The 16427-nt window shown below is 44.8% G+C and overlaps 1 protein-coding gene across 2 annotated transcripts in view; it reads right to left on the reverse strand.

Moving 5' to 3' along the window:
• SLC16A14 (solute carrier family 16 member 14) overlaps nucleotides 1–16196 on the reverse strand; it is a 34037-nt gene extending 17841 nt beyond the window's left edge. For both annotated transcript variants that reach the window (XM_063648065.1, XM_054477704.2), the window contains exons 1-2: nucleotides 15795–16196; nucleotides 6287–6559 (exon numbers count right to left, since the gene is read on the reverse strand). In XM_063648065.1, coding sequence (XP_063504135.1) covers nucleotides 6287–6545 — 259 coding nt within the window. In that variant the 5' untranslated portion in view covers nucleotides 6546–6559; nucleotides 15795–16196. The remainder of the gene's footprint in view (nucleotides 1–6286; nucleotides 6560–15794) is intronic.
• Nucleotides 16197–16427: the final 231 nt, after the last annotated feature.

Consider the following 16427-nt stretch of genomic DNA (forward strand, 5'->3'; position numbering starts at 1 on the left):
AGGCGATCCACCCGCCTCAGTCTCCAAAAGTGCTGGGATTATGTGAGCCACTGTGCCAGCTCAGTTTCATTTTCTACCCGCTGTTTACTGATGGTCCACTAGCATTGCCAAAATCAAACCACCATTTCAAGAAAATAAAAGAAGTCCCCTCACAATCTAAGGAGAAGGGGGAATCATACAATTGAGATACAATCCTTTTACCATGACTCACACTTTTATAGAGTAATTCAGTGTTTTAGGATGAGATTATTCACATTATCTGACTTTTTCATTTTCAGAAGGAATCTGAATCTTGGACCATTTCCCACTGTAATAAAGTGTCCTGGCCAGGTGTGGTGGTTCACACCTGTAATCTCAGCACTTTGGGAGGCCGAGGTGGGTGGATCATGAGGTCAGGAGTTCAAGACCAGCCTGGACAAGATGGTGAAACCCTGTTTCTACTACAACTACAAAAATTAGCCAGGTGTGGTGGCAGATGCCTGTAATGCCAGCTACTTGGGAGGCTGAGGTAGGAGAATCGCTTGAACCTGGGCAGCAGAGGTTGCAGTGAGCTGAGATCGCGCCACTGCACTCTAGCCTGGGTGACAGAGTGAGACTTCATCTCAAAAAAAAGTGTCCCATTGCTGTGGGGAACACCCTCAGGAAGTTATATTTTATTGACCCATCCTGGCAGCTGACAGGTTGGAAAAAGCGCCGTTGAAGAGAGGAGCAATCACAGGTGAGCCTTGGCCGTGCTCAGGGATGGTTACAGGTGCTTTGAACTCCAGGTCTCTTAGGGTAACCCCTCACCACAGTAAAGAGTTAAGAGCCTCTAAATCAATGAACTGTCTGCCTTAGCTGAACAGTGGTGTTGCTTAGGAGCTTAAAAAAAAATCCTGATATTTGGAGCCCATCCCAGGTGCAGCCTGAGGGGGAAGTTAAAGCTCTCCAGGTGGATCTGATGTGCAATCAAGATGACAATCACTGCTGTAAAGTGATTTAGCAAGTAATTTATCTTGTGTAGCCTGTGGATTCCCCCAACAATAGGGCATCCACCAAGAATGATTCAGAGAGCTAGCATCACAAAGGCTGCTGTAGATACTGTGAAAGGAAAATACAAACTTGGCACCCCAATTCACTCTGCCAAAAGAAAAAAATTAAGCTGAAAGCTGAGTGACGCAAGCAACTGCCTTTCCTTTTATTCCTAAGCAGATAGTCCCAGAGAAAGGGTTATATAGCTCCACAGGTAGCTACTCTATGTTCACCTTATTTTATGTAAAAGTGCTGATTTACTAAGTGTGAGATGAATACAAAATTGATGATTCCCCTATCTGCACCTTTTCTCTTGCAACACATGGATTACTGTACCCTCCCTTTCCCCGCCAGCCCACTTTTCCCCTTTAAATATTGAAGTCTTCAAAATCATCTTTGGAGAAAGGCACAGGTAACAGACTGTTTCTGTGATTCTGTGTTTATTTCTTTCGGGCATGTCCCTACCCTTGGCAAAATTAACTTCCGGATTGATTGAGACCAGTCTCAGATATTTTTTGGTTTACAATACAAATGAGGTGATTACGTTTTATTAAAAGTTGGGACCTTCTGCAGGACAGTGACGAATTCATGCTACTCATGGGGCTGAGGCAGGAGAATCGCTTGAACCCAGGAGGCAGAGGTTGCAGTGAGCCGAGATCGTGCCACTGCACTCCAGCCTGGGTGACAGAGGAAGACTCCGTCTCAAAAAAAAAAAAAAAAAAAAGAAGAAGGAAACGATGCATATTTATTGAATTTGCCATATGCAAACCACTGCCTGAGAGAGGACTTTCAACTACTGTCATATAAATCATGGATTTTTTGGCTGGGCCCAGTGGCTCATGCCTGTAATCCCAGAACTTTGGGAGGCCGAGGCGGGTGGCTCATGAGGTCAGGAGATCGAGACCATCCTGGCTAATACGGTGAAACCCCATCTCTACTAAAAATACAAACAATTAGCCGGGTGTGGTGGTGGGCGCCTATAGTCCCAGCTACTCGGGAGGCTGAGGCAGGAGAATGGCGTGAACCCGGGAGGTGGAGATTGCAGAGAGTTGAGATAACGCCACTGCACTCCAGCCTGGGCGACAGAGCGAGACTCCGTCTCAGAAAAAAAAAGAAGAAAAAAAAACCATGGACCTTTTTAAATTTAAGAGGTAGCCCAAATGATTAGAACGTAAAAACCATTTGTATTATTCATTTCAAGTATGTTTTCAGTTCTCATTTGATGTAAAGGCAGGCAGTGTCACAGGAGACACAATTTTGGAGTCCCATGGACCAGGTTTAAAGCCAGTCCTACACTTACTGGCTGTTCAACTTTCAGTAAGTTACTTAATGTCTCTGAGTGTTGCATATTCTTCCTCTGTAAGATACAGACAATGGTCTGGCCTCCAGTGTTGTAGGATCAAATGAGATCATGTACATTAACATGCATTTGGCATGCAGTACGTGCTAAATAAAGGAGAGCTGTTACTGCGCGTTTCTGGCTTGGAAAGTTTCCCCGAGGTTGCTCAACAAATCTGCAGCCACCCTGTACCAGGAAGCTTGGGATAATGAACAGTAATTTAAGGTAAATAGATAGAATAAAAGACCTTTCATTTATATAACTATGAGACCTGCTGTGTTATGATTTCTGAAACTCAGAGCAAAAAATGTTTATCTGGCAGGCAGCTTTCCCTGTAGAAAGATTAGTCTAAAATATGAAATTCCACAGTGTGGAATTCAGGGACTCTCAAAAAAAATTCTGAACACACAGTTACTTGTCAGTTAAATTAAGTATGACCATCACATTTCACCATGAGTTAGGGGTCCTTATTTTGGGGATCATCTTTAAAACCATATCCAATAATTTCAGAACTAGTTTCTGTGGCTTATTTTCATAGGACTTATGAAACATAATATCTAAGACCAACTTACTGGATGGTTTGGAAAATATTGGGACATTTCATATCCTGGCCTTCTTCTGAGTCTTTTTTTGATGTTACTGCGTGTGTACACTTCCAAGATTAAATCTACTTGTGTTTTGTTTTACCCCTAACAAATATATTTTTAAAAAGGAAAGCTGGATTTTAAGTGTTCTAGAAACACAGTTTTCCTTTACTAACTTATTGACAAAAGTAGAATTACAACTGATGTAAAACTTGAACATGCCCGACACTGAAATAAACCTACCTGCGTGTTTCCTATGACAAACAGTCCTAGTTTAACAAAACAGTGCAGATTTGAAGAAGTCAGTTCAATAATGTTACAGACAAAAATGATTTATCAGTAATTTTCTGACATACATAATGGTGCCTTTATTTAATTTTAAAACTATCCGTATTAATTCCCTTCTGGTAAACATACACACATGCACACACACACATATGCCACACAACTTGAGAAACAACACTTTGTCCTTGTTGTCTATCATTAGGACTACTGTTGTTACTAATATTGGTTTTTGGTTTTTTTTTTTTTTTTTTTTGAGACGGAGTCTCACTCTGTTGCCCAGGTTGGAGTGCAGTGGCACCATCTCGGTTCACTGCAACCTCTGCCTCCCGGGTTCAAGCAGTTCTCCTGCCTCAGCCTCCCGAGTAGCTGGAACTACAGGCATTTGCCACCATGCTTGGCTAATTTTTTGTATTTTTAGTAGAGAAAGGGTTTCACCATGTTGGCCAGGCTGGTCTCAAATTCCTGACTTCAGGTGATCTGCCCGCCTCAGCTTCCCAAAGTGCTGGGATTATAGATGTGAACCACTGTGGCTGGCCTTAATATTGTTTGTATTATCAAAAATAACATTGCTGGTGGAGTGGCTCACACCTGTAATCCCAGCACTTTGAGAGGCTGAGGCAGGAGGATCTCTTAAAGCCAGGAGTTTGAGATCAACCTGGGCAATACAGCAAGGCCCCATCTCTACAAAAAAGTTTTAAAAATTAGCAGGGCGTGGTAGCATATGCCTGTAGTTTTAGCTGCTCAGGAAGCTGAGGTGGGAGGATCGCTTGAGCCCAGGTGTTCAAGGCTGCAGTGAGTTATGATTGTGCTACTGCACTCCACCCTGGGCAAAAGAGTGACACCCTGTTTCTACAAAAAGTAAAAAAAAAAAAAAAAGAGTTGAATGCCAGCCAAGATCAACAAGTCTCTGAATTGCATTCAAGCAATTAATGACTAATTGGGAATCACTGAAAAAGCACAGATTCCAATCAGACACACATTGGCCTGGCATACGCATACTTGCACAAAACCGAAAAAGATTAGAGGCCGTTTATGTTTCCAGTATAAAATATATTATAAATATTTTAAATTCAAACAATTAGATATAAATATATGGCTTTCACCTTTAAGTGAAACAACTGAAAAACATCATAGTGGTGGTTACCTCAGCGCATTGTTAAGGGAGGGAAATAAAATTAAATGAGATAATGTAAGGGAAAGCCCCTAGTATATCATAGATGCTTATTAAATATTAATTGACAGTAAGAGTTATTTCATTTTCAAACTGAAACACATTAGCCATCATAGCATTATATTTATAATAACTTCCCAGGTTTAGTATCTCCAGCTGTATAAGACTTGACTTCATAGATTGCTATGTGGTTAGGTTTAACTAGAAAATACAAGAATAGGGAGTGTATATTCAGGAAAACTTGAATCTATGTTCCCATGTTAAACAATTTTTTAAAAAAAGAAAATGCAGCGATATGCAGTGGCTCAGGCCTGTAATTCCAGGACTTTGGGAGGCTGAGGTGGGCAGATCTCTTGAGGCCAGGAGTTCGAGACCAGCCTGGGCAACAAGGAGAAACCCCGTTTCAAAAGAAAATACAAGAAAATATTGTTATTCCTTTCTGTTAGCTATATATCAGTAAGCTTTCTAGAAACAGTTTAGAAGATTTTTCAATAATGAATAATCAATAATATTTCAAATTGAAAACATCAGAACTCAGGCTGGGCATGGTGGCTCATGCCTGTAATCCCAGCAATTTGGGAGGCCAAGGCAGGTGGATCACTTGAGGTCAGGAGCAGCCTGGCCAACATGGTGAAACCTCATCTTTGCTAAAAATACAAAAAAATTAGCCGGGCGTGGTAGTGGGTGCCTGTAGTCCCAGCTACTAGGGAGGCTGAGGCAGGAAAATAGCTTGAACCTGGATGGCCGAGGTTGCAGTGAGCCCAGATTGTGCCACTGTGCTCCAGCCTGGGAGACAGAGCCAGACGCTGTCTCAAAAAAAAAAAAAAAAAAAAAAAAAAAAAAATCAGAACTCTGAAATGAGATTGTTACTGGACTTTTATAGTGTTTTATCTAAAATTTTTACCTTTAAAAGTATTCATAAATGTTAAATAAGCAGAGATTTATAATGGTAGATAATGAATTATAATGGTTAGGCAAACAGAGTTTGGGGCTAAATGAAGTTTTTTAAATGACAGTTTTTTTGTTTTTTTGTTTTTAAAGCCAGTTAAATTTAGCAGTCAGTGGTTGTATACCAACTTTAGTGACACTAATGTTAATAAGTTCTGATAATCCACTACCACTGGACCAGCCAAAATGATCAATTTTTAAAATACTCCAAATGTTTAAAATATTTAAATTGTTATATCACACAAGAGACAAGAGGACAAATATTGTATAATTTCACTTACATGAGGTACCTAGAATAGTCAAATTCATAGAGACAGAAAGTAGAGTGGTGGTGGCCAGGGGTGAGGGACGATGGGAATGGGGAATTCATGTTTATTGAATACAGTTTCCGTTTGGGAAGATGAAAAAAAGTTCTAAAGATGGATGGTGGTGATGGTTGTGCAAAAATATGAGCTTACTTAATGGGACTCAAAATGCTTAAAATTGTAAAATTATTTGTTTTTTGAAAGGGAGTCTCACTTTGTCTCTCAGGCTGGTGTGCAATGGCACAATCTCAGCTCACTGCAACCTCCACCTCCCAGGTTCAAGCAATTCTCCTGCTTCAGCTTGCCAAGTAGCTGGGATTACAGGCACATGCCACCACAACTGGCTAATTTTTATATTTTTAGTAGAGACACGGTTTTGCCATGTTGGCCAGGCTGATCTCGAACATCCGACCTCAACTGATCCACCCGATTTGGCCTCCCAAAGTGCCGGGGATTACAGGTGTGAGCCACCGTGCCCAGCCTAAAATGGTAAATTTTATGTTCTGCATATTTTATCACAATTGAAAAATAGTAGCTAGTAACATCCAATATTGAATGTTACAACAATATAAAACATCACTTACAGTGGGGAATTGTCATTCGATAACGATTCAGTTTTACAACAGGTCACACATGAACATACCCACTATCAAGGTGATACCCATGCTGAGGGAGCTGACCCACGCAGTCAGGCCACGGCTCTGGTGGAATTCTTCCAGCCATTCCACGTTGAGGACACCCAGGGCCATCTGGGAGCCCATGATGAGGATGTGCACAAAGAAAGAGGAGAGCACCATCATCCAAGCCCATCCGCCATCAATGTTTGGGTGGGGCTTCAGTGTCTTTTTGTCTTTGGGGCCATCTTCAAAATCATACCCAATATCTTCATGACTGGTATACATTTTCCAAGATTTTTCTGAAATACATATAACAAATAATTTCATGGAACATCAAAAGGAAAAATATCTTCATCTTCTTTGTACAGCTCTACCTCCCCATCAGGGTCAAAGTGGCTCCAGTATCACATCTGATCTTCAGGTTAATCTTTGTCACCATAGAGATTTGACTCCTTACTGTTTCCCAGGATCAAGTGCTTTTATGAAACCTGTTTCATCTTATAGCCATCACATATATAGGTATTACAATCTTGGGAATAGACTCAGAGAAGTAAGGTGATTTTCTAAGGCCTATATTTAGTGTGGTCAATTGGGAAACTAGGATTTGACCCCAGTTAGTCCTGACTCCAAAGCCCATACCCTGTCTCCCTTATAGAGATGGATACTGACAGGTGACAAGAAAGATGTTGGAGAAGGAAGATCTGGCTTCAGGCAGCCTTTCAGGGTAGGTTCACCTTGGTGGGGCCCCTAGCAAAGGATCCGGTTCTCAGTTTTTGTGGGTGCAAGTGTTAATTTGTTCAGTGCAGCCAGAGTGGATCAGCCTCAGGGGGTCTGGCTCATACTAACCCAATTCAGGAGAGACTGATAAGGCCAATTGATTACAATGAAAGACATAGCTTTCTAATAATGGTGGTACTTATGTCTCATTATACAAGACACAGACTTTACTCCCCTCCACCCAACCCCATTCCTAGTATTTACATGGGGAACTTAATTAGTTACTAGAAAATTACTTCAAAAATAGGGTATCAGACTAAAGGAGTTTGAATAGATACTGTGGTGACATACAGGTCACCAGGTGAGGTTACCAGGCAGGCAGGGGCTAGATCATGCAGGGCCCTTGTGAGCCACATAAGGAGTTTGTAGTTTATCTTGTACATAATGAACAGCCATTGGCTGAATTTACATCAGGAGGAGACATAATGAGATGGGTTCTTTGCATAGATCTATCTCTCAAGATGTTTGAATGAGAGGAGGGAGGCTAGATGGAGCTAGAGGATGCTAGCTCCTCTTTTGATTGTTTGTTTTCTTGAGACAGGGTCTTGCTCTGTCACCCAGGCTGGAGTGCAGTGGTGTGATCATAGCTCACTGCAGTCTTGAACTCCTGGGCTCAAAGGATCTCCCACTTCAGCCTCCTGAATAACTGGGACTATAGGTACATGCCACCATGCCTGGCTAATTTTCCTATGTATGTATGTATGTATGTATGTATGTATATATGTATGTAGAGACAGGATCTCACTATGTTGCCCAGGCTGGTCTTGAACTCCTGGCTTCAAGCGATCCTCCTGCCTCAGCCTCCTAAAATGCTGGTATTACAGGTGTAAGCCACTGTGCCTGACCTGTTTCATTTTTCATGGTTTTTTTTTTTTGGATGAGAATTAAGTGTGTGTATAAAGACTGAGGATAAGGAGCAGGAGTTAGGGGTAGAGAGAGAGCGATGTTATGATGATAATGACTAATCCTGGAGATGGTGAAACAGATTGGTCTTTATTAGGAAGAGAGACCCATCCTCTGAGTCTGGAGGAAGGAGGGGGTGGATGGACCTATAATGGTAAGTAGTGGGATGAAAAGCCACACCTGATGGTTTAATTTCTTTGGTGAAGCAGGAAGTTAGGTTATCGGCTGAGAATGAGGAGGGCGGAGGTTGTGTAGGAGCCTTAATTCTCGGAATAATGGAAAAGACTGTTGCCTACAACAATTGGAAATGATTGCTGGGCAGTTCCAAAGGTCAAATTGAGCCCTGCAGGGTCCCACTGCCCAGCTATGGCCATGGACCACCAAGGACAGAGCCAGGGAGCACTCTGCCCCGGAGCTTGCAATAAGCTGGAGGACTTCAAAACAACAAACAACTAAGAGTTGGTTTGCTTTCTAAATCATCACTACATGCCAGCAATTCTAGACAATTACACTGAAAAAACGTTTAGTTGGTCTAAGTTCCAATTATGTTGAATTTTACTTATGTATACGTATGCTTCAAATTAGCCGGTTTTAATTTCTCATCCTTTTGTAAACATTGTATTCCACATGGAAGTTATTTCAAGAACTCCTGGTTTTACAGTTGACCCTGGCACCTGTGTAGCCCCAGCTACACACATTAGTTGGGAGAGGAAGCTCCTAAGAGTTCAGAATTGTTGGCAAAACAATACCCACTTGGCAAAATCCATACCCACAACCCCTGTGGCGTTATGTGTCGCCGCCTTTCTCAGAGCACTCTAGGTGAACTGTGCCAGCACAACTATTGTCCAGAAAAAGAACCAGATCTCGAGTCACTTCACTTCTGTCACTCTATGAACTCACTTGGAGATTCTAGTTTACAATTTAAAATAGTGAAACAGTGAAGACTGCAAAGTACAAAACCTTGGTTTGGAAAGTGACATTTTAAATTAATACTTGAAATGTTTTACTCAATTTGAACAATATCTTTTTTTTTTTTTTTTTTTTTTTTGAGACAGAGTGTTGTTCTGTCACCCAGGCTGGAGGGCAGTGGCGTAATTTTGACTCACTGCAACCTCTGCATCCTGGGTTCAAGCAATTCTCATGCTTCAGCCTCCTGAGTAGCTGGGACTACAGGCGTGTGCCACCACACCTGGCTAATTTTTGTATTTTTATTAGAGACAGGGTTTTGCCATGATGGCCAGGCTGGTCTTGAATTCCTGACCTCAAGTGATCCTCCTGCCTTGGCTTTCAAAGTGCTGGGATTACAGGCATGAAGCACTCTGCCCGGCTCAATATCTTTAAAATGGAAATATATTCTTCTTTTAATTATTTTAACACAGAAGAACAATAACATAATGAGTATTACTGACCATTACATGATTATTACTGAAAATCATTTTGTTGCCATGGCAGAGGGTGATGTAAAAAAACTATCCATTCTGGGTGTCAAAGGCACTAAGAAGTCTCGAATCGTAGGGCTTTTCTCAGGAGTGTTCTGATGTGGACGGGTAGGAGAGAGGAGCAGATTGTGGCAAATTGCACAGTGCCTGCAGCTTGTTTCTATCCACATCTGAGTTAAGAATTTTTTGTTTGTTTTTACCTTTTTTTTTTTTTTTTTTTTGAAACAGGGTCTTGCTCTGTCACCCGGGCTGGAGTGCAGTGGCGTAATCATAGCTCACTGCAGCCTTGAACTAGCAGGCTCCAGTGATCCTTCTGCCTCAGCCTCCTGAGTAGCAGGTACTACAGGCATGCGCCACCACAACTGGCTAATTTAAAAATTTCTTGTAGAGATGGACTTTCACCATGCTGCCAGCCTAGTCTCAAGCAATCCTCCTGCTTTGCAATCCCAAAGTGCTGGGATTACTTTATCTTTCTAAAGGCTATGTTTCCCCAAAGCCCTAAAATACTCTGACCACTTAGAGGAAAAGTTTGCTGACCCCTGGACTAGAGCATTGGTTCTGGCTAAGGGTTTACTGGGGGAAAAAATGAGTGTAGGGGAACCAAGGGTACCAGTGGAGGAGCAACTTAGTGGATCTGTCTGGAGCTCATCTTCTTTCTTTCTGTCACACCTTGTTCTCATTATTATTTTTACGTTTTAAATTATTCCATCTCCTCAACAGCTGTCCAGTCCTCAGCCACTACAGCACCTATGTGCAGTGCTGCTCTTGGCCTGGGTCCTTCCTCCTTCACACATCTGGCTACCTCCCATTATCCAGATTGCTGGGAGTGATAAAATGTTTATCTCAGAAGCCAATTTGCAGGCCGGGTGCAGTGGTTCAAGCCTGTAATCCCAGCACTTTGGGAGGCTGAGGTGCGTGGATCACCTGAGGTCAGGAGTTCGAGACCAGCCTAGCCAACATGGTAAACCCTGTCTCTACTAAAAATAGAAAAATTAGTTGGGCATAGTGGTGGGTGCCTAAAATCCCAGCTACTTGGGAGGCTGAGGTAGGAGAATTGCTTGAAGCTGTGGGGGCAAAGGTTGCAGTAGTGAGGTGAGATCACATCACTGCATTCCAGCCTGGGTTAAAGAGTGAAACTCTGTCTCAAAAAAAAAAGCCAATTTCTTCATCCCTTTGAATTATCATTAGGATGGAGTCCCTTCAGCACCTTCTCCCAGCTATTGTGTGTGATTTTCTCTCCTTCCCCTCCTCTCTCCTTCCAGCCTCCTCACCTCTTCGGCTGATCCTTCAAGATTCAGTTAATTTATAATAGTGAAACCCAGAAACAGTGAAAAAAGACCCTGAAAACATCTTTACTATCTAACATCAGAATACTTGTTAAATCAATTGATTGTAGCATAGCTAGACAATGTAGGTCTCTCATCAATAATAAAGTTCACACTTTAGTGTGACCCTGTACATTTTCAAAGAGCCCTAGACAGCTTTATTTTTGACATATGTAATAATCTCTTTGTTATTTCTACAAAGACATGTATCCATAGGAAAAAAGACTGGAGCAAAACAAAGAAAAATGTTGATGGAGATTATTCTTCGAATGATGGTCTTACCAGTAATTTCCCCCTTCTTTCTACTTATCTTAGTGGTGAGAAATTTTCTCAATATGCCAGGTGTGGTGTCTCATGCCTGTAATCCCAGCAGTCTGGGAGGCTGAGGCAGGGGGATTACTTGAGCTCAGGAGTTTAAGACCAGCCTGGACAACAGTGAGACCTCGCCTCCGTAAATAAAAATTAGCCAGGCACATGTGGTGGCGCATACTTGTAGTCCCAGCTACCTGGAGGCAGAGGTGGGAGAACTGCTTGAGCCTGGGAGGTTGAGGCTGCAGTGAGTTGTGATCATGCCACTGCACTCCAGCCTGGGAGACAAAGTGAGACCCTGTCTCAAAAAAAAAAAAGTTCCTTAATAGATACATATTACCTGTATTATAAGAAAACAAAAGCTACCTTTTAAATATTGTCTGGATCAGCCTCTTACCTCCAGGTAAATTAGTGGCTGACTTGTAAAAGAGAAAACAAAGCAAGATGACCTCTACTGGGAAGTCTTCCAGTCTGTCTTGGGTTTCAGGCTTGTGTGTGTGTGTGTGTGTGTGTGTGTCTGTGTATGTGTGTATCTGTCCCCGTCCCAATGTCTGAGCCTGCTTGGGGCTAGAAAGGGATGGGGCAGCCCTTGCTCTCCAAAGCTCACAGCGCAGAGCAGAGCTGCATTGTCAAAGGGCCAGTGGATAAGCCCAGAGAGGGTTCAGAAGGGATGGTTGGTGATTGTCTTCCCTCTGCCTCTGTTGTGTGCAGAATCCTGAGGAGCCAGAAACAGGAGAACCAGGCAGCTTGACACAAGGTGTGAATAGCTCATAAAAATGTCATTTTGCTATCCATGGGAAAATGCTCAGCTATGTTTAATATGATGAAACAACAATACATGGCATTTTCCTGAAGTTCATTTACAACCAAGGAAGGCTTTGAAGTAATACAAATTTAAAAGTTAGAGTTTTTTAGGCCGGGCGTGGTGGCTTATGCCTGTAATCCCAGCACTTTGGGAGGCCAAGGTAGGCGGATCACCTGAGGTAGAGAGTGTGAGACCAGCCTGACCAACATGGAGAAACCCTGTCTCTACTAAAACTACAAAATTAGCCGGGTGTGGTAGCACATGCCTGTAATCCCAGCTACTCAGGAGGCTGAGGCAGGAGAATCGCTTGTACCCGGGAGGCAGAGGTTGCAGTGAGCCAAGATCGCACCATTGCATTCTAGCCTGGGCAACAAGAGTGAAACTCCGTCTCAAAACAAACAAACAACAACAACAACAACAAAAACAAAAGTTATAGTTTTTCAGCCCATGGGTTGAAATATTAAGCACTTTTCTAAATCAATGATAAGAACTTTATATTCTTACTGAATTATTTATGGGTGAAGAGATGTAGGTGCCATCAAACTGCTCTTGATATTTCCAGTTTGTTCATAAATAAGTGACACCGAATAGCATTTAATGGACAAATTTTATTCAAGAGGCACAAGGGTGCATGTAGAATATAGTATCAAATGCAGAGCACTGGTGGCAGGCAGGGATGGGGCAAAAAGTTCTTTTTTTTTGAGATGGAGTCTCACTCCATTGCCCAGGCTGGAGTGCAGTAGCATGATCTCGGCTCATTGCAACCTCTACCTTCCAGGTTTAAGCAATTCTCCTGCCTCAGCCTCCCGAGTAGCTGGGACTTCAGGTGTGCACCACCATGCCAGATAATTTTTGTATTTTTGTAGAGACGGAGTTTCACCATGTTGGTCAGGCTAGTCTTGAACTCCTAACCTCAAGTGATCCACCTGCTTTGGCCTCTCAAAGTGCTGGGATTACAAGCGTGAGCCAGCATGCCTGGCCCAAAAAGTTCTTTTGGATCCTCAGGAGGCCCCTGTAGATCTGCTGAGAAATGGAGTCATTTGTATTTCACACTTAAATCTCTCCAAAAGTAATTACTGTTTTGACTATTCATGGTTAACTTCTAGACCAACTAGTTAATGAAAACAAAAGACAACAGAAAAACAAATGTTTATCCCTCCAACTCCAAGATTGCTTGTAGCATTCATATAATTCTATACATGTATAATTATATATGTATTTATATAAGATATAAGAATAATTTTAGTATTATAATCCTACTCCACACCTGGAGAGAGGGAGAACTTAGAGGGTGTATCTGTACCCCCAGGCTCCATATCTTTGTCCACCATAGGGCCTTCGAGCTCCCTTACATTTTCTACATCCTGACATACATGTAAAATGACGATATGTATGTGGCACACTGAGGCAGTGAATGTGGGGCTTCTGCTAAGGATTAATATGTAAAATGTGGCAGAACACGGTGGCTCATGCCTGTAATCCCAGCACTTTGGGAGGCTGAGGGGGATGGATCACTTGAGGTCAGAAGTCTGAGACCAGCCTGGCCAACATGGTGAAACCTCTTCTCTGCTAAAAATACAAAAATTAGCCAGTGTGGTGGTGCGCACCTATACTCCCAGCTACGCAGGAGGCTGAGGCAGCAGAATTGCTTGAACCTGGGAGACAGAGGTTACAGTGAGCTGAGATGGTGCCACTGCACTCTAGCCTGGATGATAGAACGAGACTACCTCAAGAAAAAAAAAAGTAAAAGGTAACTCACTCTAAGCAAGCTCGCTACTAGAAGCTTGACAAAAAATATTAGGGCTTCGTTATGAAGAGGGTGAAATAAGAAAATGGGAAGATTACGGGAGCAATAGTCAGCCTTCCATTCTCCCCAAATGAGTTCATAGACGATGAAAAAGAAATTGTAAGTGGGGGGTAACATATATAGGCTATGAAACTGGGTCAGCTACATATTTACGTGATAATAGGCAGAAATGAAAATAACAGATCCTTCTAAGGTGTTTCAGATATTAGAACAAAATTAAATTTTCTACAGTAGTGTAGAAAGTTTTATAGGCAAGTCATTTTTTTTTTTTTTGACTATGGCTTTGTCGCCCAGGCTGGAGTGCACTGGTGAGATCTCGGCTCACTGCAACTTCCGCCTCCCGAGTTCAAGCGATTCTCCTGCCTCAGCCTCCCGAGTAGCTGGGACTACAGGTGTGTGCCACTGCATCTTTAGTATCTTTAGTAGAGAAGGGGTTTCGCCATGTTAGCCAGGCTGGTCTCGAACTTCTGACCTCAGATGATCCACCCGCCTCGGCCTCCCAAAATGCTGGGATTACAGGCATGAGCCACTGCGCTGGGCCAAGTCATTCATTTTTAATTTGGCTATTGTTATTATATTGCATGTGGTGAGCTCATCACACATAAGGAAAGCGGGAAGCACGAAGCTAAAATTAAAATTACAGTCTTCCCCAAAGCTACGCAGAGCGTGGTGGTAGCGGCTCTGCATCCCATGCAGGTGAGTGCGGGGTTCACCTTTAACTTCTGCTCTGCAGGCGCTTCCGCGCTCTTCACCTGGTGTGTACAGGGCATTTGGGGCCTTTAGAGGGCGCACTTGCGGCCAGCAGGCTGAAGAAGCTGCCGCGGAGAAGGCTGGGGAGCTGAGCTGAGCTGGTGCAGACAGCACAGGAGAAAAACAGAATCGAAAAATTCACACCGAATTAGGAGGACTCAACACACACATGCTTCGCTCTGGGTCAGGGACTGTGCTTGGTGGCTTCTCCAACGCGATCCAGTCCAATTGGCGTGAATGTCCCCATTTTACAGATGAAGAATCTGAGCCATCAGATTCTCGGGAGCAATGAAGCTTAGAGAGGTTAAACTAGCAGGCTGTGGAAACCAAATCGGAACCCAGGCCTGCAGGATCCCAAGCCTGTTTTACCTCCTCCCACCCCCAACACTCCCTCTCTCCCCTCTCTTCTCTCTCTCTCTCTCTCTCTCTCTCTCACACACACACACACACACACAGCCGCACACGCACGCACACGCAAACAAAGAAGCCAGACAAGGCAAAGGGGAATCTCCCTAATCCCCAATAATGGCCCTCAGTCATCCTTGTTAATGAGCCCGAATCAATTTTTCCTCAGGAAGAAAATGGCTTAATTGGAAAGCAGAGTTCAGCTCCTAAAACATCGTTATGGCCTTGGAAGCGTTTAGCCCCGAAATGGCCGTCCCCGGTCTCTCACCCCATTTCAGCCTCTCGAGGAGTCTCGATCGGAAGCGCTAAAGGGGCCCAGCCTCTGCGCGCACTGGGTGCGGGATCGTGCCCGCGGGGTCCGGCCTCCCGCCCCACCCTTCGAGCTCCCGCCCCGACCCGCGCTTGGTGCTCCCGCTCCCTCGGCACCCCAAGACCACATCCCCACTTCGGGCACCCCGCATCCCTCGGCGCGTTCGGAAGCCAGCAGCCCCGCGGGGAAGCTGGGCCGGCTGCAGCACCACAGCCTGTGCAGAGAGGCATCCGCACCCCCCGAAGTCCCTAGGCGCAGCCTCGGGTTCCCCGCTCTGCGCCTCATCACTGTCCAGTTCGAGTCCCAAACGGGCCTAGAGAGCAGCCGGGCAGCGAGGCTGTGCTCCGGGCAGAGCGCGCTTCTCCAGCCGGACGGGGGTGCCCCGGATGACGCTCGCGGGGGCCCGGCCAGCTTGAGCAGCAAGGCGCGCGTCCCCAAGCTCCGCCTGGCGATCTGCCCTGAACCGCCGGTTACCCTGCCCTCCCGCAGCTCCCAAGCCCCCGCGGCGGCCTTGGCACTACCACCTGCCCCGGCACAGCCTCGCCCTCCACCGCCCGGGCAGCCTTTCCCGAGCCTGCCTTGGGCTGGGGCTGCCCCTTCTCGGGGGTCCCTGGGGTGCAGCGGCCATCGGAAACCTAGGCTCCGATGCCCCCGGCGCTGCTCCATTCCCCAGGCCCGCGGCGCGCGCGGCCTCGGATACTCACCGCCCGAGGCCCGCTGGGCTGCGGCCTCACTCGGCTCCACGCCCGGATCCTCGAACTTGCTGCTCTGCTTGGAGCCCCCTGAGCTGCTGGATGTAGAGATTTGTTGCAATGTCGCCTATCATCCTGGAGATGCGGGTGCCTGCGGCTCAGCTCTCCTCCCGGCTCGGTGCGCTCTGTGAGGGGCTCCCGGGCTCTTCCGCCGCTCGCTGCCAGGCCAGGTGAGCGTTTGGTGGAACTGAAAGCTCGACGCCTCAGTCCAGGTGGCTTTAAAAAGGGTGCGTTTGGAGGTGCCCAAACCTAACCCGGGCTTCCTTCCAATCGGAGCAATTTCAAATCTTCATGCTCGTTCATTCCTATACCGGCTAATTCTGGTTTGGCAGGGGGAAAAAAAAATGCAGTCACCTCACATGCACACTCTTGTGGCCGGTTGAAGTTTATAGCTTTGGTTGAGGTTCCGCTAAGGCGCTGCACATTTATCACTGGAGGAAAGGTCCTGAAACCTAATCCAGGATGCAAGTGAGACTAGCAGTAGCCTCCATTTCTCTGAGATGGGAGAGAAGGGATGAAACAGACCCTCACTGCAATATTTTTGGCCAAAGAGGACTCAAAGTCCCTTATTCTCTCTCTTTTAGA

Source organism: Pongo pygmaeus, chromosome 11 (genome assembly GCF_028885625.2).
Source record: "Pongo pygmaeus isolate AG05252 chromosome 11, NHGRI_mPonPyg2-v2.0_pri, whole genome shotgun sequence".
In the NCBI taxonomy this organism is placed as follows: domain Eukaryota; kingdom Metazoa; phylum Chordata; class Mammalia; order Primates; family Hominidae; genus Pongo; species Pongo pygmaeus.